Here is a 23,819-nt window from a genome sequence, read left to right on the forward strand (position 1 = left end):
AATCAAGGCGTACGATCCGGGTGTTGAGGCATTCCCGTATCGGTACCTTCGAGTCCTCTCGGTGTAGGACCCCCTTTCTTTGTAATCTCATTGTTATATAATAATCTTGTCGTAGTATTCTTGATTAATTGTATGCTCTGAACATGTTTCTGCATTGGCATATTTCATTATATTTAAATTTACTTATTTTATTTACGGTTGCTCTTTCTTCTTAACTTGCATGCATGTTAAAATGACTTCATCACCCTCGGGTGTTGCCCAGCACGTGCCCATCCTGATGTTTGGAGGATATCAGGATCACAAAAGGAGACGCAAACCAGACAGTTCGCGCAAACCCAAAGTCTTTTGATAAATGTTCATCGGTTTTCTGGCGCTCCATTGCACACCCTGCATGCCATATCCAACTTGACTCCATTTGGATAGTCTTGCCACCAAGGAATCAGAATGGTGGAGTAGCCGTCACCCTTGCTTAGCCATCATTGCCAAGTTAAAGGCATAAAGGTCTCGACATCCCAAACCACCCTCCGCCTTTAGTTTACATAAGGTCCCATGACCACCGCTGGATTTTACGCGCCTCCAGATCACTTCCTCACCAAAACATCGTTATTAACTGATGTAATTCATCGCAAAAAGTTTTGAATAATGAAAACAGCTCATTGCATAAGATGGTAAAGTTTGAGCCACCACCTTTATAAGGAGTGCTCTGCTAGCATTACCAAGCACCTTTCTTTTCCATCCTCTAAGCCCTTTGGCAACCCTTTCTTTAATGAAAGAAAGAGGTTTGTTTCTTGTTCTTTCCCACACCCTCAAAGGTAGGTAGCACCAAGTATCTATCATGTGATCCACCAACTGAACCCCCAGAAAATTGGCCAGTGACCGTTGCTCATTGTCCTGCACATTAGCACTAAAAGCCACACTACTTTTACTGAAGTTCCCTGCTTAACCCGACCCGATGATTTGGAATATAAGTCCAAGACATTTCGGATGACAACGCATTCATCCACGTTGGCCTTACCAAATAGAAAGCTATCGTCGGCGAAGAGCAAATGATGAATACTTGGTGCCCCGTCACAAACGTGTATACAACTCAAAACTCCTGTTTGTTACTTCTTTGCAATGAGCCGATAGACCTTCAACACAGATGAGGAAAAGATATGGGGTCCCCTTGCCGTAGTCCCCTGGTCGGTACCACGTAACCTTGCGACTCTCCATTAATTAAAAAAGAATATGAGACTGATTTCACGCAAGTCATGATCGCCTTAGTCCATTTCCCATCAAATCCCGTCTTAAACATCATTGTTTCCAAAAACGCCCATTCCACTTTGTCATAGGCCTTACTGAGGTCCAGTTTCAGAGCTAGAGAACCATCTCTCTCCGCACGCTAATTGATTTGAGCCAATTGGCTAACACCTTAGCTCTTATCTTGTAGATGACATTGCATAAACTAATGAGCCGTAACTGTGACATATCTTGAGGCTCGTTAACTTTGGGCGCCAAAGCAACATGAGTGAAGTTAGCCTCCCTCAAAAGTCTTCCCGAATTAAGAAAGCAGCGAACAGCCTCCACCACATCATGCCCAAAAATATGCCAAAAACGTTGGTAAAATAGCAGGGATACCCCATGCCGAATAAAGTGTAGGCATTGACGAGAGGGATTTTGGTTAAACCATATTTAATTCGTGATCTGAGATCTATTGAGTGAAGTGAACACTAAACCGTAGTAGAGATTTAGAGTCGTCTAGCAACTATTACTATCTCTTCAATGATTTCTTGCATTGATCATGTTCTTTGTAACGTGAAGCTTCAATCTATGCCATGTACGCATCAAACCAATTGCGTATCGAAAAAATATCCCTCTAAAGTTAGCTTCTTAAATCTAGAAATTTTCTCAAAGGGTAATGTTAGATAGACTAAATTTGTAAACTAAATTTAATGATGTGTCACCAATAAGAAATAAACATGTTAATCTATACTTGAGTAATAATCCAATCAACTTATGTGTCATTTAGTTTACAAAATTTTGTTTACCAATTTAATCTCTCTAGCATTACTCTTTCTCGAATGCACCCGTCGAAGGGGAGTTGAAAGGAAGCAATTTTCGCACTTCTATTTTTCTATTCTCTTGTTTTTTTTCTTTTTTTCTTTTTTGTCAAACATTATAAAATCTATTAATAAAGAATGCTAGTTCAAGAGAAGGAAAGCCCAAAACAAACAAGTAAAAGCACAATCCAACATAATGGAAACTACAAAAAAGACCACAAACAAGAGAAAACTCCAACTGAAACCCTAGATTTGAAAAAAAAGTCCTCCAACCTTGTTGCAGCACCTTCACAATGCCAACATCATCAATAAGACAAACCAAGGAACCACAAATGGATGGAAGAAAAATGAAGGTGGCCAAGCTACCCGTGCAATGAGCGCTCCCATAGTCCTACCAGATAGTGCAAAAAGCACTTTAAAAGCCACCGTACGCCAGAGCACACCTCCAAAGGAACAACTTGGAAGAGCTCAAAATAAAATGAGACAAAAGCTCAGAGCACAGCACCAAAGGATATCAGTGCTAATGCAGATGAGGGAAAGAAAAGAAAACCAGAGGGAAAGCAGAAAAAAAAACAGGAGAGGGAGAGACCAGGACGGAGGGAAAGAAAGGATTTGAGGGAGGGGTTAGAGGGCTAGAGGGGAGAAATAAATCAAAAACCCACCCAAACTTCACATTCATTCATTTACAATTCATTGCATACGAAAACCTCTGCAACACATCGAACAAACGATTTTCTCATCCTTCAATGAGGCTACGCAACAAGTAGAAATCTGATTAATGACATCATGATTTTCGATAACCACACTTCTACTGTAAAGGTTCACTGCCACGCAATGTTTTAAAAGACGCGCCTTGGAGGCGGGGCGGGAGTGATAATGCCTCTGCCCAGTGGGAGTGGGCGAAAACTCACCAAGGCGTTGTCGAGGCGAGACTAGGCGGCTAAGTCGCGCCTAAAGGCGGTTGGTAGGCGTTCCCAAATCCATCCGCGACCTAAATCGAAGTCAACTGCTCTGTTTTCAAGCTCTGCCATCTGAGTTTAGGGTTGCAGGCTGTGCGGCGTCTTCATGAGGAAGACGACCGCGAAGAAGAAGAGGGATTTTTTGTTTTTTTTTTAAGACTTGGTCCAAAACGACGTTGTTTTGGTCAAGTCTTTAATTTTTTTTAAATGACTTGGCCCAAAACGACGTCGTTTTGGCCAAGTCTGTTTTTCTTTTATTTTTAAAACCCCAAGAGTCTGTTTCCTCTGTTTTTCTCACCTGTTTCCTCTGTTTTTTTCAGCAATCCTCTATTATTTAAGGTCCCGTAAGGCTTCGCCTCACGCCTCACACCTAGGCTGGGCTATGCCTCGGACGCCTCGCCCACGCCTCACGCTTTTACTACATTGCTGCCACGTAACGTCCCAATCCAATAATGCAGTACGAATATTACAGAGCGTCACAATGATGGTAAACCCGTTTCATGTGTGTCCTGCCAAAAGACAGCAACATAAACACTCCCTGCTGAGATGCCAGGCAATGGTGGAGTTCCAATTGGGGCATAAAGTCAATTGCAAGCAACAGAAGATTTAGGTTTTTCCATGAAACAAAAACTTCTAAAATTCCACAATGGAGTCGAAATTTCAATTACACAGTTAAATTTCACTTTTCTTTCTTTTTTTCCGGAAACAAAAAGTCGCACTAATTCTGATACGCTAATGGCTATTTTGCCACTGTAGAAGTAACTTTTCAGCTTCATCTTCTGTACGACACAAAAGAAGGCAGAGGTGAATAATCAAACCTTGCAGCCGAGAGAAAGCCGAGCAGCACAAGATGATACAGAAGGTGTTCTCAGAAGTTACAATTAAAGCTTCCGCAACCGATCAGCCCTTACCCTGCGAGAGAGAAAAGTATGCAGCTAAACATCATTGGGTTCAGAGAAATCACAGTTGATAAAAATTGGATAAAATTCAAGGCCACTGAACAATGAATTAACATAGAGATTTCCCATAACAGCTAATTCCTACCGCCAATTACTTTAGGCTTCCATTCAGTACTATTTGGCCTACTGTAATCATGTTCGTTGTTTCCGTTTGATTTATTCAATCCGAAGGCCAGAAATAAAGACAGGCATGTATGAAAAGAAAAATGGTGTGGCTATTCCAACACTCGTAGCAGTTTTTCACCTATTGCTTTTCGGAAGTAATTCCTATGTCTAAATCTCTGTACCTTGTGAGGAGGAGTTCCTGGTCTTAACATGTTGTTGCTTATCCCAAGCTTTCCCTTCTTCTCAGATGCTTTCAAAATCTGGAAGGAACATGTCAATGTATCATCTACACTCATCATGGCACCAGCATTATCGAACTCCCCACAGTAATTTGGTGCTGAAAATATGGTTACCAGCTTTCTTTTTCCAAAAAACTCATATCCATCTTCCACAACCTGATAAACGAAACCCAATAAATTTAATAAGAAATGGACAAACATTGAGAGAATCTGATAAAATACAATTTGCATCTCGGACCAAGCAAAAACATGTGTTCACAAATACTCATATAAATAATTTCACTCCAGCATCAATTGAAAGAGGTGAAACACAAGAAGTCCTGCTGTCGAATAAATATTTTCAAGTGTACAACTACTTATTGAAAAATTTATACCCGAGCCTAGAATCTCAACACAGCACATAGCATACTAGCATTCAATACCAATACCCCAGGATAACAACCCAATGGACATGCCACAATGACAAAGTTGACGATGAGTAGTGGTATGACTATGACAATGAATATGACAAAAAAGGGAAATCAACTCAGAAAAACAGATAAATCATGCAAACACACACACAATCTCAAGTGTGGTTTTACATGTTCACCAAAATATGAAAGACTAAATTTTAAAAAAAGTTACGTCAAAATTATCATCCATATTACTGTCATGACAAGTTTAACTGTACAAGAAAAGTGATTATTTGAAGATGCATCTCATGTGGTCAAATCTTTAAGTCCCCAGACATTGTGTATACATGATGATGCAGGTCCAGTTCAGTCACAAACGAAAAAACAAAAAGAAAGAAAACAACTACATAGCACCTGATGAGCACGACAAATGAGATCAAGGCCATGTTTCTGGAGAAATTCGGCAACCTTGTCAGCCCCAAATGTATATGACACGCCACGATCATTCTCTCCCCAACCTTCAACATCTTTATCAGGATCAGCCCATAATAGATCACAGAGAAGGCCCTGATCTGGCACGTCCACCGGCCGTGCAATATTCCTAATCTGATCTAAGTGTTTCAAATCAGGAGACAGACCGCCATGCATGCAAAGGATCTTCTCATCAATAAGAGCAGCAACAGGAAGACAGTTGAAGCAGTCAGTAAATGTCTTCCAAATACGAACATTAAATCTTCTCTTGCACTCATCATAGAATCCATAGATGCGGTTGATGGAAGCGCATTCATGGTTGCCTCTAAGGAGAAAGAAGTTCTCCTTGTATTTGATCTTGTATGCAAGGAGAAGGCATATTGTCTCTATGCTTTGCTTACCACGATCAACATAGTCTCCTAGGAATAAATAGTTGGCTTCAGGTGGGTACCCACCATACTCAAACAGTCGCAAAAGATCTGAATACTGACCGTGAACATCTCCTGAGAAACAAAGAGGGAAGATGAGCATTGTCATCTTAGTAATCAACAGCAATTTCACATGTTTTCAATTTAGGAAACAAATATGAAAACGGTTCTTAATTAATCGTTTGAATTAATACACATCTACATTGTAGATTCAACTAGAAATAGGTCTTTAATTGTTATTGAAATGATATAAGATCTACCGTTATCAACAGAAATGGATTTGCATCCATTTTAAAAAACTAAGGTGAACATGAGAATGCAAACCAAATAATGGCTGACAGTCATGAATATAAAATTACTTAACTGAAATTCCTTAACAAGGCACGGTGCTAAATGGTGGAAAGTGAAACGATGCTAAAAGTGTAGTCCACTGTGTTTTCCCTCCGCATCAAATAACTAGAAGCTATACGTGCGATTTTGCACCCTATAACAATTTGATTGACATGTAACACTACTGGATTGGCCAACTTACAAAAACACACAATTTGACTGACTTTCAACTGTATGTGCGAATGTAATAAATGAAGATAGAATATAAAGCCTATTACTTGGTAGTATCAACTTTTGACATTTCCCCAATAGGGGGGAAACATCAAATTTTGACTACATTCAAGAGTCAATCTCCACCCCAAGAAAAGGGTACTCTCATTCGTCAGAATGACGAACTTCAAAGACTATCTACCAAAATCCAACTTCAAAGAATGCCTGCCTACACAAAGCACACATGGAACTAGTGACGGAGAAATTGATGCCTGTCTAATCTAAAAGTAGAAAATAAGCACAATACAGCCACATCATAGACACTAATTCCGGATGACCTAAGAACTACTTTTCAGACTAAGAAGCCTATCTAACACAGCAACAGGCAACCACGCCAAAACAAGAGTCAAGGGACAAGCTAACGAATTACTGAAAGGCCTCATATGGAACCTCAATCTGACTAGAACCTTGCAACCCTTTAGCAATGCTCAAAAGTTTTGTTACATAACCCTGCCAAAGTCGCAAATTTTTCTAATGAAATGCTACATTAAATCCTCTGACCATCAACTTTACTTCGTAAGATAAATCCAGTAATAATCCAGAATGTGCTAAATCATACCTTCCACTTTGCAATATATATGAAATTCACCAATATGGGTAACAGATTAATACATATGGTAACCCTTTTACTGGTAATTGCCCTTTCTGCTCTAATCAAATGAACCATTACCCAAAAAAATAAATTCATTACCTTTCCAACAAATTACACAAACCACAGTAACAAAATTCCAATTTCCAACCATCAAACCCTTTTAACATGCTGCGAATTACCCATACTACTCTTTCACACAATCAAGTCCAAATTCAACACATAAGCATGCAAACAAAGTCAAAGAAGCAACTTTTCAATTCATCTGAAGCAAAAAAACCAAAACTTTCAATCCACAAATCATTTAAAAACCCTAATTCTTTACCACAGATCTTTATCGGAGCTTCAAGCTCCAGAAGATTCGGCTGACTGAGAAAGATTTCCTTGGAGGCGGAGCAAAGCTGCCGTATTTCAGCCTCCGTGAGTTGCACCTGTTTGGTGGTCCTGCCATTCTTCGCTGCCACAAGCTTCCGTATAAGATCGTCGACAATACTCTCATCCATCATAGCAAATCACCCAGAAAAAGAAAAAAAAATACCCACTAGAGCAAACGAACCCAGAATACCAAAACCCTAGCACTCTTGGTCGAGGTGAAAAGTGAGAGGATAAAAGATGCGATTAACGCGTAGAAACCCGAGAGAAAGAGAGAATCAGAATAACAATAAGAGCGTCGAAATCAAAAGGAGAGATTTTGGGATATAATATTTAGGGATTTATGGGTTGGAGAGGATGTGGTGGAGGTGTGCGTGGCGGCCATTTTCGGCTGGTGACATGACAGAGAGAGGAGCGATAAAGGAAGGACGGAGAGTTGAAAAATGAGTCACAGTTGGGGTTTTAGAGGGGGGACCTCTTTCTTTCGGCTTGGCTGTGTTGGGAGTGCTTGCCAACCCTATCTGGAAACTTTTGGCAGCACGTGACTCGCACGTGTATGGAGTGTACAGGGACACAATTTTTGTTTTGTTAGTGCAATGATGGGACCCTTAATCAGACTCCTAAAAGTTGAACTCCAACAACCTCAATTAAACTCCATAAAACTGTTCGTCTGTCCACGTGTTTCTAACGCTCGGGTCGGGTGGCCCCTTGTTCATCTTGGTCGAGTCGAGCGCTCAAGACTTGTGCTAGTTTTATAAAAGTTTTGATTGAGTTATGTATAATTTATCAGTTTTAATGAGATGTTTTACTTTATTACTAGTCATTAGAAAGAAGTTTTCTTTCTCACATATCACATAATTATTTGTTTACATAGTATTTAATTAACAATTCTTTAATTCATACATGTATTATGGTTTCATTTGATATTCTCTGAAGTTTTATTTTAAATTTTTACGTTTTTGAGTAAATTTTTATCATTTTTATCGAAGACAACCGATAACGAATGAAATATATCTATTGATATTTCCATAAATTTGCATATGAATATTTCCATCAATATTGATACTTCAAACACTATGATTGGTTGATGATGATCATGAATCCATGTTGAAAATCATGAAATTTTGATGCCCTCCAAACCATTCAAATATATGTTATTTGAAATTATTTATGTGTTCTTTTTGAAGTGGAGGTGGAAATCATCATGTTGGAAAATGTAATATTATTGTTATATTAAGTTTATTAATTGAATGAAAATTAAAAATAATCTCTTTTGGTGGAAATATGTGTTTGCCTTAATAAAGAGTTGCAATTTTTTTGCTTTTCATGAAAGATCACATGTTTTTCAAAGAGTTATCTCAAATTCTATAAATAGGAAGCCCCTATAATCATTTAATAACTTTTCTATTCATATATTCAAACATATAATGCACTATTGTTAGAGAGTTTTGTAGTGTCCCATTGAGTCCATAAAAAAGAGTATTAAACACGTTCGTGGTTCATTGGAGCTTTGTGATTTAGAGTGTTGCAACTATTACAAGGATTTGGTCATTGTATCCTAGAAGACAAACGCCTATCAACCATAAGTATCATAGTAGGGTGTAAACTTGTCGTAAGGATAGATGTCCAATATTTGCCTCGACCATATATTCGGGTTTTTCTAATCTAGTATGTCATGTTCATTTAACAATGGTTACTCATGTGCACGCATTACTTTGATATATAATTGCACAAATTATTTCTTAAATTTCTACGTGATTTAATATAGCAATTAGACGCTAAAATTTTCCAACGGATCACAACGTGGCTAACATTCTTTTCTCACTTTCTTCTTTTGGAAATGACTTTTGTATGCAAGATTTTGCAACAAGCGTGTCTTTGATTTGAAACAAGGTCACTTTAGAACTCTTAAAACCAACAGAGGAAAAGTAGAGATTTGAGGCATCTAATTTTGAAATATTAAAACGGAGGGAGAATGGGATAATTGTATTCATAGAAAAAACATAGGTGCAAACGTTTACAATGTATAAATGTTTTAACTTTGAACGTATAAAATGTCAATTGTTAGGTCATCTCCAATCGAACGGGCTATATTTAGCCCATGTCCAGATTATAACTCTGTAAGAAATTATTTTTTATTAAACAGTGATAGATTATATTTATATACCATCTCCAACCAAAAGGGACTATTTTTAGCTTCCTCAATAATTTATTATTTTAAATTTGTTCTTTAATTTTATTGGTTAATTGAATTAAACTATCATATTAAAATAAGGTTTCTGGATATATTTTGAGTGTCACTTGTTACTAAATGAATAAACCTTCGGGTTTCTTATCTTTATATAATCTTAATGATTTTTTGGATATAATTTCCAGTGACACGTGTCGCTAAAGTGAGTAACTCTCCATATTATTGAAGGGTGACAATAATGTGAGAAATGGTTTAGGTATTTATAGAAGAAAAAAAATAGATTTTTAATATATTTTTTTAAATTTTATCCTTTTAAAAAAAAATTCAAATTCAACGGCTACATGACGTCATGCAACCGTTGGCTGCTGTCTGGCTGGCTTCAATTCCCTAGCTCGATGGCCATGGGTTGGAGTTTGGCCTAGTCCCGTTTTTCCTTTGGCCTGACCTTTATTGGAGATGGATTTTTCCTCATTGTGGACTATAAAAGAGCCCATAGCCCTATAACCTAATCCATTGAAGATGGTCTTAGCTATTGTGATAGGTATGTGGTCGGTTGGAATATTACTGAACTGAATTGTTGATTAACGTGTTTATTTTTATTAGTGACACATTACATGATTTACAAATTTAGTCTACCTACCAAGAAGGATGTGGGTTAAGTAATATTTAACTCGTGATCTGAGATCTATTATTTACGAGTGAAGTAAAATACTACTAAACTGTATATAGTCATCGCGTGACCTTTTCTTTTAATTCAAACAAAAAAAATAAAATAAAAGAACATTGGTAATTTGGTAGGAACCTAAGAGCTTGTTTCTTCAATGATTTCTTGCGTTGATCAAGATACTACGAAACTATATGTAGTCATCTCGTGACCTTTTCTTTTAATTCAAACATAAAAATAAAAGAAAATTGGTAGGAACCTAAGATCTTGTTTCTTTTGATCATGTTCTTTGTAACGTTAACCTTCAATCTTCTAATGTACGCATCAAACCGATTGCATATCGGCAACATCGCTCTGTAAAGTTGGCTTCTTCAAAATCTAGAAAATCTGAAGTTTCTGGAGCTAGAGGGCAAATACGACATTTTCTCGAACGCACCTGTTGAAGGGCAGTTGAAAGGATGCGATTTTTGCCCTTCTATTTTTCTATCCTCTATAGTTTGAATAAATAAAACAACCCATCCAAACTTCACATTCTTTCATTCACAATTCATTGCATAAGAAAACCTTTGCAACACATTGATTGAACAAACGTTTCTCATTCTTCATTGAGGTTACACGAAAAACCGAACAAGAAGTCCAAATCTGATCAACGACTTCATGATTTTCAATAACCACACTCCTATTGTAAAGGTGCGTTTGTTGCACCAGACTATGTCAGAATAACCACACTTCTACTATAATAAAGGTTCACTGCCATGAGGCGTCCCAATCAAATAATGCAATGTCATGTACTGAGAAACTTACACAGAGCATCAAAATGATGGTAAAGGAGAGCAACACACTCCTGGCTGAACTACCGGGAAATGGTAAAAGTCAATTGCAAGCAACAGAAAATTTAGGTTTTGCCATGAAACAATAACTTCTACAATTCAACACAATGGAACCGAAATTTCAATTATACAGATGGTTTCACTTCTCTTTTTTTTTTGGGAAAAAAAAAGTTGCACTCATTCAGATACACTAATGGCTCTTTTGCTACTGTAGAAGTGAATTTTCAGCTTCATACTTCCGTACGGCACAAAAGAAGGCAGAGGTGAATAATTAAACCTTGCAGTCGAGAGAAGGCCAAACAGCACAGGATGATCCAGAAGGAGTTCTCAGAAGTTACAAGTAAAGCTTCTGCAATCGTTCATCCCTTACCCTGCGAGAGAGAAGTATGCAGTTAAACATCGTTGGTTTCAGAGAAAACACAGTTGATAAACTTGGATAAACTCCAAGGTCACCGATCGATGAATTAACTTACAGATTTCCCCGTAACAACTAATTCACATCGCCAATTACTTTAGGCTTCCATTCAGTACTATTTGACCTACTGTAAGTATCCAAGGATGCCAGGTAAGATACTTCTTACATTTGATTCATCAAAGCTTCGTAACTATTAATACAATCATGATTAACTCTCCACGAAACGTTAAAAACTTAGGAAATGATAACCACACACCCTTTTTCTTCCCCTACATACCCCCGTCTAATTCTGTCCATTGCTTCTGTTTAATTTATTAAATCCGTAGGCCAGAAACAAAGAGAGGCACGTAGGAGGAGAAAAATGGTGTGGCTATTCCCAAAACTTATTGCAATTTTTCCCCTATTGCTTTTTGGAAGTAATTCCTATTTCTAAATTTCTGTACCTTGTGAGGAGGAGTTCCTGGTCTTAACATGTTTATCCCAAGCTTTCCCTTCTTCTCAGAGGCTTTCAAAATCTGGAAGGAACATGTCAATGTATCATCTACACTCATCATGGCACCAGCATTATCAAACTCCCCACAGTAATTTGGAGCTGAAAATATGGTTACCAGCTTCCTTTTTCCAAAAAACTCATATCCATCTTCCACAACCTGATAAATGAAACCCAAGAAATTTTATAAGAAATGGACAAACATTGAGAGACTCTACTAATAAAATTCAGTTTGCATCTCAGACCAGGCAAAAACATGTTCACAACTAATCATATAAAGAATTTCACTCCAGCATCAATTGAAAGAGAGTATCCAATCAATTAAATGAGTACGTGACGGAACAGGTGAAACACAAGAAGTCCTCCTGTGAATAAATTTTTCAAGTGTGCAGCTATTTATTGAAAAATTTATACCTGCGCCCAGAATCTCAACACGGCGCATGGCATACTAGCATTCGATACCAATACACCATTAGGGTAACAACCCCATGGACATGCCACAATGACAATGTAGATGATGAGTAGTGGAATGAATATGACAAGGAGTGGAAATCGACCCATAAAAACAGATAAATCATGCAAACACGCACATAATCTCTAATTATAACTTACTCCGTGTGCTTTTACATGTTCACCAAATTCGAAAGATGAAATTTTAAATAAAGTTACTTCAAAATTATCATCCATGTTACTGTCATGACAAGTTTAACTGTACAATAAAAGTGATTATTTGAAGATGCATCACATGAGGCCAAATTTTTAAGTTCCCAGACTTTGTGTATACTTGAGCAGTATAAAAAAGAAAAAAGAAAAAGAGAGAAAATAACTTCATAGCACCTGATGAGCACGACAAATAAGATCTAGGTCATGTTTCTGGAGAAATTCAGCAACCTTGTCAGCCCCAAATGTATATGACACGCCACGATCATTCTCTCCCCAACCTTCAACATCTTTATCAGGATCAGCCCATAATAGATCACAGAGAAGGCCCTGATCTGGCACATCCGCTGGCCTTGCAATATTCCTAATCTGATCTAAGTGTTTCAAATCAGGAGATAGACCGCCATGCATGCAAAGGATCTTCTCATCAATAAGAGCAGCAACAGGAAGACAGTTGAAGCAGTCAGTAAATGTCTTCCATATACGAACATTAAATCTTCTCTTGCACTCATCATAGAATCCATAGATGCGGTTGATGGAAGCGCATTCATGGTTGCCTCTGAGGAGAAAGAAGTTCTCCTTGTATTTGATCTTGTATGCAAGGAGAAGGCATATTGTCTCTATGCTCTGCTTACCACGATCAACATAGTCTCCTAGGAATAAATAATTGGCTTCCGGTGGGTACCCACCATACTCAAACAGTCGCAAAAGATCTGAAAACTGACCGTGAACATCTCCTGTGAAACAAAGAGGGAAGATGAGAATTGTCATCTTAGTAATCAACAGAAATTTCACATGTTTTTAATTTAGGAAACCATTATAAAAATATAAAATAAAAACTAATATACATCTACATTGTAGATTCAATTCGAAATCGGTCTTTGATAGTTATTTAAAACAAGATCCTTTCACCGTGATCGACAGAAACGGATTTGCTTCCATTTCATAAAGACAAGAGTGAAGATGAGAATGCAAACCAAATAAAGGTTGGTGGTCATGAGTATAAAATTACTTAACAACTGAAATTCCTTAGATGTCACGGCGCTAAATGGTGGAAAGTGAAAGGAACCTAATAAACAAAAAAGTGGAGTCCAAAAGCTATGCCTGCCCTCCGCATCGAATAAATAGAAGCTATATGTGCTATTTTGTGCGCTATAACAATTCGAGTGAGATGTAACACTACAAGACTGGCATACTACAAAAACACAAGAAAATTTAGCCGACATTCAAGTTGTATATGCCAGTGTAATAAATGAGGATCAAATATAACGGCTAATGCATGGTAACATCAACTTTCGACATTTACACGTGGGGTTGGGGGAGGGGGGGGGGGGGGGGCATCAAATTTTGACTACATTCATGGGTCAATCTCCACCTCAAAAAAGGGTACTCTCATTCGTCACAATGACGAACTTCAATGGCTTTCCACCAAATCCAACTTCAGAGAATGCCTACTTACACAAAGCACACATGGAACTAGAGACGCAAAAATTGATGCCTGTCTAATGTAAAAGTAGAAAAAAAGCACAATACAGCCACATCATAGACACTAGTCCTGGATGACCTAAGAACTATTCTTCAGAGTAAGAAGCCTATTTAACACACCAACAGGCAACCACGCCAAAACAAAAGACAAAGGACAAGCTAATGAATTACTGAAAGGCTCATACGAAACCTCATACTGCAATGCTCAAACGTTGTCACATAACCCTGCCAAAGTCGCAAAAATTTCTAATGAAAAGCTACATTAAATCCTCTGACCATAAACTTTACTTCACAAGAATAAACCAGTAATAATCCAAAATGTGCTAAATCACTTTCCACTTTGCAATATATATATATATATATATATATATATATATATAGATATAACATATATATGTATATATGAAATTTCACCCATACAGCTAACAGATTAATACATATGGATATAGTAAACCTTTTACTGGTAATTGCCCCTTCTGCTCTAATCAAATGAACCATAACCTGAAAAAATAAACTCATTTTCTTTCCAACAAATCACACAAACCAGACATACAAAATTCCAATTTCCAACCATCAAACCCTTTTTATATTTGCAAATTACCCACATTACTCTTTCACACAACTTTTCAATTCATCCGAAACGAAAAACCAAAACTTTCAATCCACAAATCAATTAAAAACCCTAGTCCTTTACCACAAATCTTAATTGGAGCTTCAAGCTCCAGAAGATTCGGCTGACTAAGAAAGATTTCCTTGGAGGCAGAGCAAAGCTGCCGTATTTCAGCTTCCGTCAGTTGCACCTGTTTGGTGGTCCGGCCATTCTTCGCAGCCACAAGCCTTCGTATAAGATCGTCGACAATACTCTCGTCCATCACAGCAAGTCTTCTCTACCCACCCACAAATAAACCCAATAAAGCAAACGAACCCAGAATACCAAAACCCTAGCTCTCGGGTGAGGTGAAAAATGAGAGGAGATCCGAGAGAGAGAGAATCAGAAGAACAAGAAGAGTGTCGAAATCACAAGGAGAGATATTGGGAAATAATATCTAGGGATTTACATGTTGGAGAAGATGTGGTGGAGGTGTGCGTGGCGGCCATTTTCGGCTGGTAAAATGACGCAGAGAGGTGAGAGAGAGAGGAGAGAGTTGAGAAGTGAGTCCGAGTTGGGGTTTGGGGGAGGACATGGCGGGTATTTTATTATTATTTTATTTTTGCTTTGTTTGGTGGGTTTTTGAAATCATACAACTATTTTTTTATTTTATTTTATTTTATTAAACGATATATTTTGTTGGATTAAATTAGACGTTAAATTAGTCATTGACGAGATTCAAACTCACACCGTTATATAAGAACTCAACTGTTTTCCACTACTATGATAAATGCCACTTGCCTATTTTTTTTCTTTCATACCAGTGATATTTGAGAAGGGTCTAAAAATTTTGACCATTAGATTCCTATTCATTGCATCCTTAAAACCGCAAATTTAATGATCTGTGAGTACCATTGCGAGTCATAAAGAAATCAAAATTCCAGAATGTGGTGTGTTATGATAAGTATTTTTAACCACTTCTAATGTGATGCCATAAATTATATAGAAAGATTATTATCTTTATGAATTGTGATTTGGTTACAATTACGAGACTCGAATTCGTAATGCCAAGAATTTTTTGTTTCCTATATTTCGATCTTATTTGAATTTTCTTGCTAATTATGATCTAGAGAATTAACTCAACAAAGTGGTATATTCGATTTTTCACCCGCTATATATGCAATTTTCGTAAATATTTACACTACTAAATATGTGAAGAAATATGTCACATGGCTGGAATTAGGGCTGGTTTGGTATTGCTGTGCTTTGAAAAAAAGCTGCTTCTGCTGTGCTATGAGAATAAACAGCTGTGAAATAAAGTAGCAGAGTGTTTGGTAAACTTTTTTGTAAAAGTGCTTTTGAAAAAAAAACAGTATTATAGTGTTTGGTAAACTTTTATGTAAAACAAATGTGAAAAAAAACCAGTTTTTCAAAGCTGAGTTTTGCAGCTTCTTGTTTTTGGCTTTTTTTCACTCAAAACTGTGAAAAAAAAGCTGAAGCTAAATGTTTACCAAACACAAAAACAGCTCCCAGCTTTTTTTGATACCAACTTTTTTCAGAATCACCTCAGTACCAAACCAGGTCTTAGTAAGACATTCGATTTCCGATTACATTATCCTCCTATTTGTGTGACATGCTAATGTAATTTCCTTTTACAAAATGATGCATGCACATTGAATAATAATGACTCGTATTTCAAATCTTAAAATTCCAACTAATGTGACAACATGTTTTTTTGTTTATATTTTGCTTGCTCAATGATTGACTTTCCTTTTCCTTTTGCATAGTTGCTTCATTATCTATTTTAAAGTTTGAGAAGAGTGTGGTTGTAGCTTAACTACAGTCTCAACCCGACGAGTGAACATCATAAGGAAGATAGAAGTAGAAAACAATGAATAAGATGAAAATAGAGTTTTGCCAGAGTGTTGGATGTCACACCAGAGTGATAGTTAAGGTGAATTTTATTTTTCGTTAATGTATAATGTTAGTGAGTATTAGTGAGGGAGGAATGGGGGGGGGGTTTACATGTGCTTCTTTTATTGGTTGTCAAATTTTTAATAGTAAATTTGTTCATTCATGCCACGTAAAAAAAATTAACAGATTTAATGATAAAGTTTCAAAAAATAAAAAATAAAATGAAAATTGAGTTTCAAAAATTAAAATAGCACAATTTGAATAAGAAAAGAAGAAAATAAGCTTAAAATGGAATTTCATCAGACTTTTTGCTTTTCCTTTTCCATTTTCCACTTGACTTGACTTACCACCAACACCACACATGCTCCTCTCTCATTGGTGCTCCCTTTGGATATGCCACCGCAAGCAATCTCCAATTTTCTCATGTAATTTGGATTGGATAATGCCACGTCATAAAAATAACCCCATACCCAACCAAAAAACATGTGTTTTGTGTTTTAGTAAATCGATATTTTTATAATAGGAGAAAGGGAAACAAAAGACAGATGTTTTGAATCACCATCGTTATGTGTGCATTTTTTCTCATCACTTATATCCATCATATACCTCATTATCTGATACGTGTTCTTTTAATTAACTACTAGCATATGGGCACACATAAAGTGTGTGAGAAATTATTTTATTTTTGTTTTTGAAATAGAAGGAGAGAGGAAGAGAGTGATAGAGAATGTAGGAGTGGAAAGTGTGTTTTATTTTTTTTATTTTTATTTTTTTTATATGTTAGGATTACTTGTAGATGAGGTTTAAAAAAAAAAAAGGCAAAATTTGGTTATGTGAAATTACATTTATGCCCCATATTTCTTATTCATGTTATGTTTTAATTAGAGAGGTAAATTGATAATTTATAAAATTATGGTTGAAGTGTTTTATTAATTAGTAGAGATATTTAATTTTTTTTATCAAAATTAGAAAATAAATATTTAAAATTAAAATTAATCATAGTTAATTGAAGACGTATAATAAACATAAATCATAATTATGGTAATGAGCAAAAGTGGTTGCCCGACGCTAGCCTAACCGGAATATTCCCCATTCAGTTGCCGTTACCAAACACACCTCACCCTTTCCCGAAAACTATAAATACTTCTCTTTCTTCACTCTTTCCTGTTCTTGCCCTAGACTGGAAACCCCCATTTCGCCGCAACGTCCCCAATTTTCTCTCTCTTTCTCTCACTTTCTCGCACCAAATCCACAATTTCCTGCACATTTTCCCGAGAAAATTCGCCCAAATGGTCCTTCCCAGATCACTTTAGCTGATTCCTCCTCCTTATGGATCGCAGGGCGGTGTTCGGCGACTCCTGCTGTGAATCTATCGGCTGAGTGTTGTAAATTTATCGGTTGAGTGTTTAGGCGATGGAAGCGGTGGACTTGAGTTTTCCCGTGGATGTAGCCACTGTGCCGAAGTTTTTGGGTGTGGAGGCGCTTGTGAGAGCTGGGGTTACAGTCCAGGAGCTAGAACCTTGTGATTCGGACCGCGTTTCGGTTCGAGTTACCTCATACACCGAGGCTTGCAGCTCATCGTTGAGGGATAAAGGTGGTTTCTTGGGCTATTTTCTTAGTTTTATTTGACATTTGAATTGTGGGTTTTATGTTTCTATCTTGCTTATAGTTGTATATTCACAAATTAAAGTTTTGAGGTTTTCTGTGATTGTTAGTTTTCGGAATCGCAGCTCATTATATTTCCCAATTTAAGCATTTCCTTTGATTTTCCTTGTTTATTTGTTACTTGTCTCCAATATTTGTAGTTTTAGTTTTAGTCTAGTTTTCTTTCCAGGATTTCTTCATTTGGTTATGTATATCGTTTTGTTACTGAAAAGTTTCATAATTTTATGTACTGGGGAATGGTTATGTTCTCAGAGGTAATGAATGCGGTTAGTACTTCAGAGAATGAACCAATTAAGCTCGGTGATATGATGTGCCGGGGCAGCTATCAGGGTGAAGAATTGTCCAGGCATCTACATGGCAGGGGAAAAAATGGTTTTTATTGGATACTGGTGCTGATAGTGTACAGTTAGAACGGAAACCAGGAAAGTTGTCAAAATTGGGCAGTTTATCTAAGAGACCACGTGTTGCTCGATTTGAAGATCCAACGAGCCTTGTTGAAGTTGACGGGATAAAGGATATGTCATATAAGCTTGGATCTTTACTTATAAAGTGTGGTTCATCAGGTAATATATGTTTCTTTTGGAGCTGTGAATTAGTTATTTGACGTAAATGCTTGGACCCGGGAAAGTCTTTTAAGATGGCAGATGCCATCTGTGTTCTCTTAACATGTGAAATTTTAATTGGTCTGTATTTATTAGTCACTTAAATGTTAGATTAGTAATTTTTCGCCTATTGTGTTTTTTATTTTCTCTGGAGTTGTTTAATGCGGCGAATGTAAAATTTTCTTGGCTGGAAAGTCCACTTTATTGTCACAGTTCTTGATGTTGGGGAAAATTAACGTTCCCGGACAGCTCTTACTGCTGTCGGCCACTTCAACATCATCTAGCTATTGTCAGTCTGTTGCTTAACATCAGAGTATTATGGCAAGGTAAATATTTTTCTTAGTGAAGCATAAGTAACGGAGATTTCGGAATGAAAATATTGCATGAGGATAATATTCCAATACTAAAACTGTCCAAACCCACTCAAAATATTTACAGTCAACAATATATATATTATTAACCAAACCTTTTGTCAATTTCCCATGTAAGCTCGTAGGTGTGTGATATTTTGATAACCAATTATATACAAGCTCTGGATGTAGAGGCATTTTTTCCTATTTAAATATATTGTTAAACATTGGCGGTTATACAGCACATGGATCATTTTGACGTTTGTTCAATAGCTGAACTGAAACGTTTTTAACTTCTGAACCTTCGCAATGGAACTTTAAAAGGTACTCGAAGGAATAGAAATTACGATATTTCCTTCCGATGACTGAGGATGCAATATTGTCTGAGACTTTTTCAAGCAAATTAGAATGCTGTGGAATTACATCTTCTGGGTCCATAATCTTCTTTCTGCATATTCTTTTATTCCTTAAAGTTTAATTGATGTACTAGTTCTCATTCTTTGAGAGTAAAAAATTTATGCCCAGCTAGTTTCTTTAGGCCTCATTTAGTCACTAGCTTTGGATTGCGATGGACAACCCAATATATTCATGGTACGTTGAAGGAACAAATGAAATAAGTTTCCTTCGTGTCAGATCTCCTTCTAATCCTCCCAAATGTGGCCTTTGGGTGCTAGTTCTACGTATCCATTGTATCTTGCAGGACTTTTCTTCTTTTATATTAAGTTAACTGTTAATTTTATTTGAGTGGTTCGAAATTTTAAACATTAACTTGCAAGTGCTGTCTCCAAAATGCATGCTTTGATTTTCTATGGCCATAATGCTATACTTAACCACACTGCGTGTCCCATTAAATGTGTTGGATTTTCCTTTTCATGGATTTTAAGTGTTTCTGCTGAGAGCTATTCTGTTCCTTTCTGTGTTATACATTCCAGATAAGACTCAGTTGGTGAAACAAAAGAACAACTCTACAAGCAAGCGAGGTGAAAAGAGAAATCTCAAACTTCCTGCAAAGACTAAACACGATTCCTTCTCTGTAAAGCCTGGTTTGGCAAGCTTCAGTTCAGCTGCTGGTGGAAACAACTTTTATGGTATGACATTCCACAAAAGCCAAATTCCTTCCTTCAATGTATCATGACCTCCTTAAAGGAGTGTATTTGTTCCATTATTACCGGACTATCAATGTGCATACTGTGCAAAAATTAAATTGTAATTTAAATGAATGTCAGGAGTACATGGCCTTAAGTCAGATAATCACGATGTTACACAGCTGGTAGACGATGTGCCACTGAATGAGCTCCTTGATGGGACACACAAGTGTCCTAGCTTAGGCAGGGGAAAAGGGAAGAGACCAGCAAATGTAAATGATAGTTTTCTGCATGCAGTTAAAAAGGCTTGTTCTACCCTTCAGCAACCGAGGTCTGTTCAGCCCCAACTTAATGCTGAAGTAGACAGCAATCCCGACAAGATAATGTCGCCATGGCCGTTATGCACAACTTCTGTTGTAGCTTCTGGTGTCGATAGTGATAAAGGAGAGCCATTCATCACAGGTTTGTCTTCATGTAATGAGGTCAGTGATCAGTGGTAATGGAAGATTTATTAGCCCTGGAGAAAACTTTCATTTTTTTAACCTGTTTGATTAAACTAGAAGTTTAAGGATTACGTGGCAAATCATGCAAAAGGTATTCTTCAGGGTAATGATTATTTGGATTGGTCTTGTGAATCCAGCATAGACATGCTGCTGGACCTAACTGGAGTTTGGGTTCCTTGTGTGAGCATTTGCACATTTTAGTTATTAGTCTTAGGCTCCACTCACAAGGATTTTAATTCTGTTGTCCAGCTGCTAGAGTTTATTTCAATCATATTATTAGTGATGAAACTACTAATGATTGATGATGTACGTTTCTTTTTTGTAGGTACAGGATTCACATAGAAAGCCTGACGCTCCTGCTAATCCCCTTGATTTGCCATTGTGTCAACCTAAGTATGTCTTGGAACGCTTGGCCCTTCCTCCACCCAAGGATTTGGAATCTTTGCTTTTGGATGCTGCAAAACCTGCTTCATCTTCAAGAAATACTCCTGATCCATGTTCAGGCAGACAAATATCTCGCCGAGCAAGCTTGCCTCCTTTTTCATGGTCACATACTTCTAATGGGCACTGTAGAACCAGTTCCGATGCGGCCAAACAGTCCACAAGCAGGGGTACATGCCAAGGCCGATGGCTAAGAATAGAGAGGAATATTCTTAGTTCATTGTGGGTTGCCACTAGTAATTTGACAGACTTGGAGTCACTCAGCTATAATCAAAGTCTAGTTCCTTCTGCAAGGCTAAAAGTGGCTGGTTCCCACGATAAAGTTTGCCCATCCATATCTGTTAGTCTTCCTCAGTGTCAACAAGATTCGTTATCTAACGCAACATGTCCCAAAGATTCCTACATTCCGCAAGGTAATTTATTTACATTTGGTTTCTCTAAGGGGAATGCCGGCATGAGTTTGAGTTATATACTAAAACTTCAATAAGTTACATTGGTTGCTGGAAATATTTACCATCTCTATCAGTCCTACTTGGGACATTGCCTTTTATAAGTTTTGGAAATGTTATCAGTCCCACTACTTGGGACATTGCCTTTAATAAATTTTTGTTCTGTTGGAAATGCAGAATCTGGAGGCAAGCTGAAGCAGACGGGAGATTGTAACGGTACAGCTTCCTCTTTGTACCTCTCTTTATGCTTCTTGTATGTATGGTGTAATGCATGTGTTTGGGGCTTGGGTTGGTGGAGTGATATGCATAAAGGAGGTATCGAGGAAGATGACAAAGAATGACAATTGAATATTGGCACTAAAACTCATTCCCAAGAGGCCTACGTTGGGTTACACAAAGTCACAGGAGCAAACTGAGTAGATATCTCATCCTTGTAGTATTACGCGATCTAGCTGAGGCGTAGATTAGCTCTTTGGCTGATATATTCCCAATTAATTGTCATGAGATGTGCCAAACAATGCATAATATATGCTTGAAATGGAAAAGTAAATAAATCTGATAGGCTATAGCCTCGTTAGGAAATAGGAACTGAATGTCAGGCCCATCAATTGCACAATTATGTATTTTATCATTCTTGGCTTAAAAAAGAATTTAGCCGTATCCTACTCTGTGTGCACTTCATTTCTATTTTCTGCTTCTGCAGCTTTGCTTTTGTGCTTTTCTTAGTGAGATGCTTTTTGTTTGTTCAGATGAGCATTGTCCAAAAGTATTAAGTGCTGCTCGAACACTTTGTGACATGGCAACTCGTCCCTCAAGGAAAAATCCAGATGGAATCATAAGGTGGCCAAAGAAGCCTTCACAAAAAGCCATGAAAGCTCGGAAGTTGAAATCAATTGAGAAACCTGAAGAAGCATATGGAACATCAGTTGCAGTTTCTGGGTCCGACAATCCTGGGAGAAGCGTGGATCGGATGCTGCCCCCAAAGAAGCCCAAGCTCTCCTTGAATGATGATAAACAGGATTTCGATAATTTTAGTTCTGTAAGGAAAGGACCAATAAATTGGTCTACGCCCAGATCAAGTAGGTCATCACCTAGCAGATCAATTAAGGGGTCAATTGTGGATATTAGACATTCAACAGAGGATGTAGTAAAGCATTCCTATATGATGCCACCACCAGGTCGGGTTCCAGAAAAGACTTCAAACAGACAAGCGAAGCAAAGAAAGTTATTGGTAACGGAATGGAACCGAGGAAGGGACCGGCTAGACTGATGAGTATCGGTCTCAGTCGGGTTTAAGATTTATTCCTACTGACAAGGTTCGTCATTTAACCTGATGTCTCTGGGGATTTATTGGAAATAGTTGATTTGTACATATCATGCCCTAGGGGGAATAGGGAAGGGTTGCAAGGGTTTAGTTTTAGGAGGAGGATGAATAGGAATTTTATGTTGTAACAAAGAATACCACTAGACTGTTGTACTAAGTCGCAAGTTTTAATTCGATGTTAGATATTGTGACAACGGAGAAAAACATGTGTGGGGCTCGGCTTGCCACTGGATTATGCTGAGCGACATTACAATCCATTCAAAACTTGTCATTTGTTAGATTAAAAGTTTTAGAATGTTAACATAAAAACCTAGCTAAAAAGATTATTCAAAACGAAAACAAAAAATAGAAAAATAAACGCATACCCTATCACCAGCACATGTCCACGGCAATCCAACTACCAATCCATCGGAATCGTACCTGTATTGTTCTTATTTTTTGCTCACTCGCCATTCATTTGTGGTCTTCCTTCAATTCGTAGAAGGCTTCTATTGACCTGTACACTCCTTGAAGAAAAAAAAAAATGGACTTCTTTAATAATGGGGCAAGAGTTCTCTGAATCTATCTTTTAATCCCCTCTTTTTCTTCAGCCACTATGTATTGCTTGCTTCCCATGATCTGCAGTTGCAGACAACCCATGAAATATATATATATATATATATATATATATATATATATATATAGAGAGAGAGAGGAAACTTTTACTTCCCATTTTTTAGAAAAAAATGGGAACATTATCTCGACCGTTAGATTTGATTTTAATGAAATCATGTGGTTGAGATTCTATGGTATGTGATTTAATCTCAATCACATAATTTCATTAAAGTCAAATTTAACGGTCAAGAGGGGTATTTCCATTTTTTTTTTTGAAAAATAGGAATCCCTTCTCTTAAAAGGTCTGTATAAATAAATAAATAAATAAATAAATAAATATATATATATATATATATATATATATATATATATATATATATATATATATATATATATATATATATATATATATATA

At 37.1% G+C, this 23,819-nt stretch overlaps 3 protein-coding genes across 5 annotated transcripts; 1 reads left to right on the forward strand and 2 right to left on the reverse strand.

Moving 5' to 3' along the window:
• Positions 1-3,586: 3,586 nt before the first annotated feature.
• On the reverse strand, positions 3,587-7,637 carry LOC137712570 (serine/threonine-protein phosphatase PP1-like). The gene is made up of 4 exons (XM_068451661.1): positions 7,107-7,637; positions 5,108-5,667; positions 4,245-4,457; positions 3,587-3,910 (listed from the first exon to the last, which is right to left on the reverse strand). Exons 1-4 carry the CDS (start codon positions 7,285-7,287, stop codon positions 3,899-3,901), a joined length of 966 nt encoding a protein of 321 aa, XP_068307762.1. The 5' UTR covers positions 7,288-7,637; the 3' UTR covers positions 3,587-3,898.
• A 3,134-nt stretch (positions 7,638-10,771) lies between these two features.
• LOC137712571 (serine/threonine-protein phosphatase PP1) lies at positions 10,772-15,059 on the reverse strand. Of its 2 annotated transcripts, none has more exons than XM_068451662.1 (4): positions 14,583-15,058; positions 12,581-13,140; positions 11,697-11,903; positions 10,772-11,209 (listed from the first exon to the last, which is right to left on the reverse strand). In XM_068451662.1, exons 1-4 carry the CDS (start codon positions 14,758-14,760, stop codon positions 11,198-11,200), a joined length of 957 nt encoding a protein of 318 aa, XP_068307763.1. In that variant the 5' UTR covers positions 14,761-15,058; the 3' UTR covers positions 10,772-11,197. The 2 variants fall into 2 exon arrangements, with proteins under 2 accessions (XP_068307763.1, XP_068307764.1); XM_068451663.1 differs by lacking the exon at positions 10,772-11,209 and adding an exon at positions 11,301-11,380 and having other exon boundaries at positions 14,583-15,059.
• A 2,409-nt stretch (positions 15,060-17,468) lies between these two features.
• Positions 17,469-23,014, forward strand: LOC137712759 (uncharacterized). 2 transcript variants are annotated; one of them, XM_068451913.1, is made up of 7 exons: positions 17,469-17,985; positions 18,309-18,619; positions 19,941-20,096; positions 20,235-20,575; positions 20,928-21,450; positions 21,664-21,702; positions 22,236-23,014. In XM_068451913.1, exons 2-7 carry the CDS (start codon positions 18,574-18,576, stop codon positions 22,754-22,756), a joined length of 1,626 nt encoding a protein of 541 aa, XP_068308014.1. In that variant the 5' UTR covers positions 17,469-17,985; positions 18,309-18,573; the 3' UTR covers positions 22,757-23,014. The 2 variants fall into 2 exon arrangements, with proteins under 2 accessions (XP_068308014.1, XP_068308013.1); XM_068451912.1 differs by having other exon boundaries at positions 17,470-17,985; positions 20,922-21,450.
• Positions 23,015-23,819: the final 805 nt, after the last annotated feature.

Source organism: Pyrus communis, chromosome 13, assembly GCF_963583255.1.
Source record: "Pyrus communis chromosome 13, drPyrComm1.1, whole genome shotgun sequence".
NCBI lineage: Eukaryota > Viridiplantae > Streptophyta > Magnoliopsida > Rosales > Rosaceae > Pyrus > Pyrus communis.

What these genes read in the sequence shown, in the direction of transcription:
- LOC137712570 (XM_068451661.1), bottom strand. Translation starts at nt 7,287, where the DNA reads ATGATGGATGAGAGTATTGTCGACGATCTTATACGGAAGCTTGTGGCA. An exon ending in AGCTCCGATAAAGATCTGTG is followed by an intron (nt 5,668 to 7,106) that starts GTAAAGAATTAG and finishes TTTGTTTCTCAG; the next exon opens with GAGATGTTCACGGTCAGTAT. An exon ending in TCATTTGTCGTGCTCATCAG is followed by an intron (nt 4,458 to 5,107) that starts GTGCTATGTAGT and finishes TTCGTTTATCAG; the next exon opens with GTTGTGGAAGATGGATATGA.
- LOC137712571 (XM_068451662.1), bottom strand. Translation starts at nt 14,760, where the DNA reads ATGGACGAGAGTATTGTCGACGATCTTATACGAAGGCTTGTGGCTGCG. An exon ending in AGCTCCAATTAAGATTTGTG is followed by an intron (nt 13,141 to 14,582) that starts GTAAAGGACTAG and finishes TTTGTTTCACAG; the next exon opens with GAGATGTTCACGGTCAGTTT. An exon ending in TTATTTGTCGTGCTCATCAG is followed by an intron (nt 11,904 to 12,580) that starts GTGCTATGAAGT and finishes TTCATTTATCAG; the next exon opens with GTTGTGGAAGATGGATATGA.
- LOC137712759 (XM_068451912.1), top strand. Translation starts at nt 18,574, where the DNA reads ATGTCATATAAGCTTGGATCTTTACTTATAAAGTGTGGTTCATCAG. An exon ending in TGGTGGAAACAACTTTTATG is followed by an intron (nt 20,097 to 20,234) that starts GTATGACATTCC and finishes AATGAATGTCAG; the next exon opens with GAGTACATGGCCTTAAGTCA. An exon ending in GTTTGTCTTCATGTAATGAG is followed by an intron (nt 20,576 to 20,921) that starts GTCAGTGATCAG and finishes TCTTTTTTGTAG; the next exon opens with GTACAGGATTCACATAGAAA.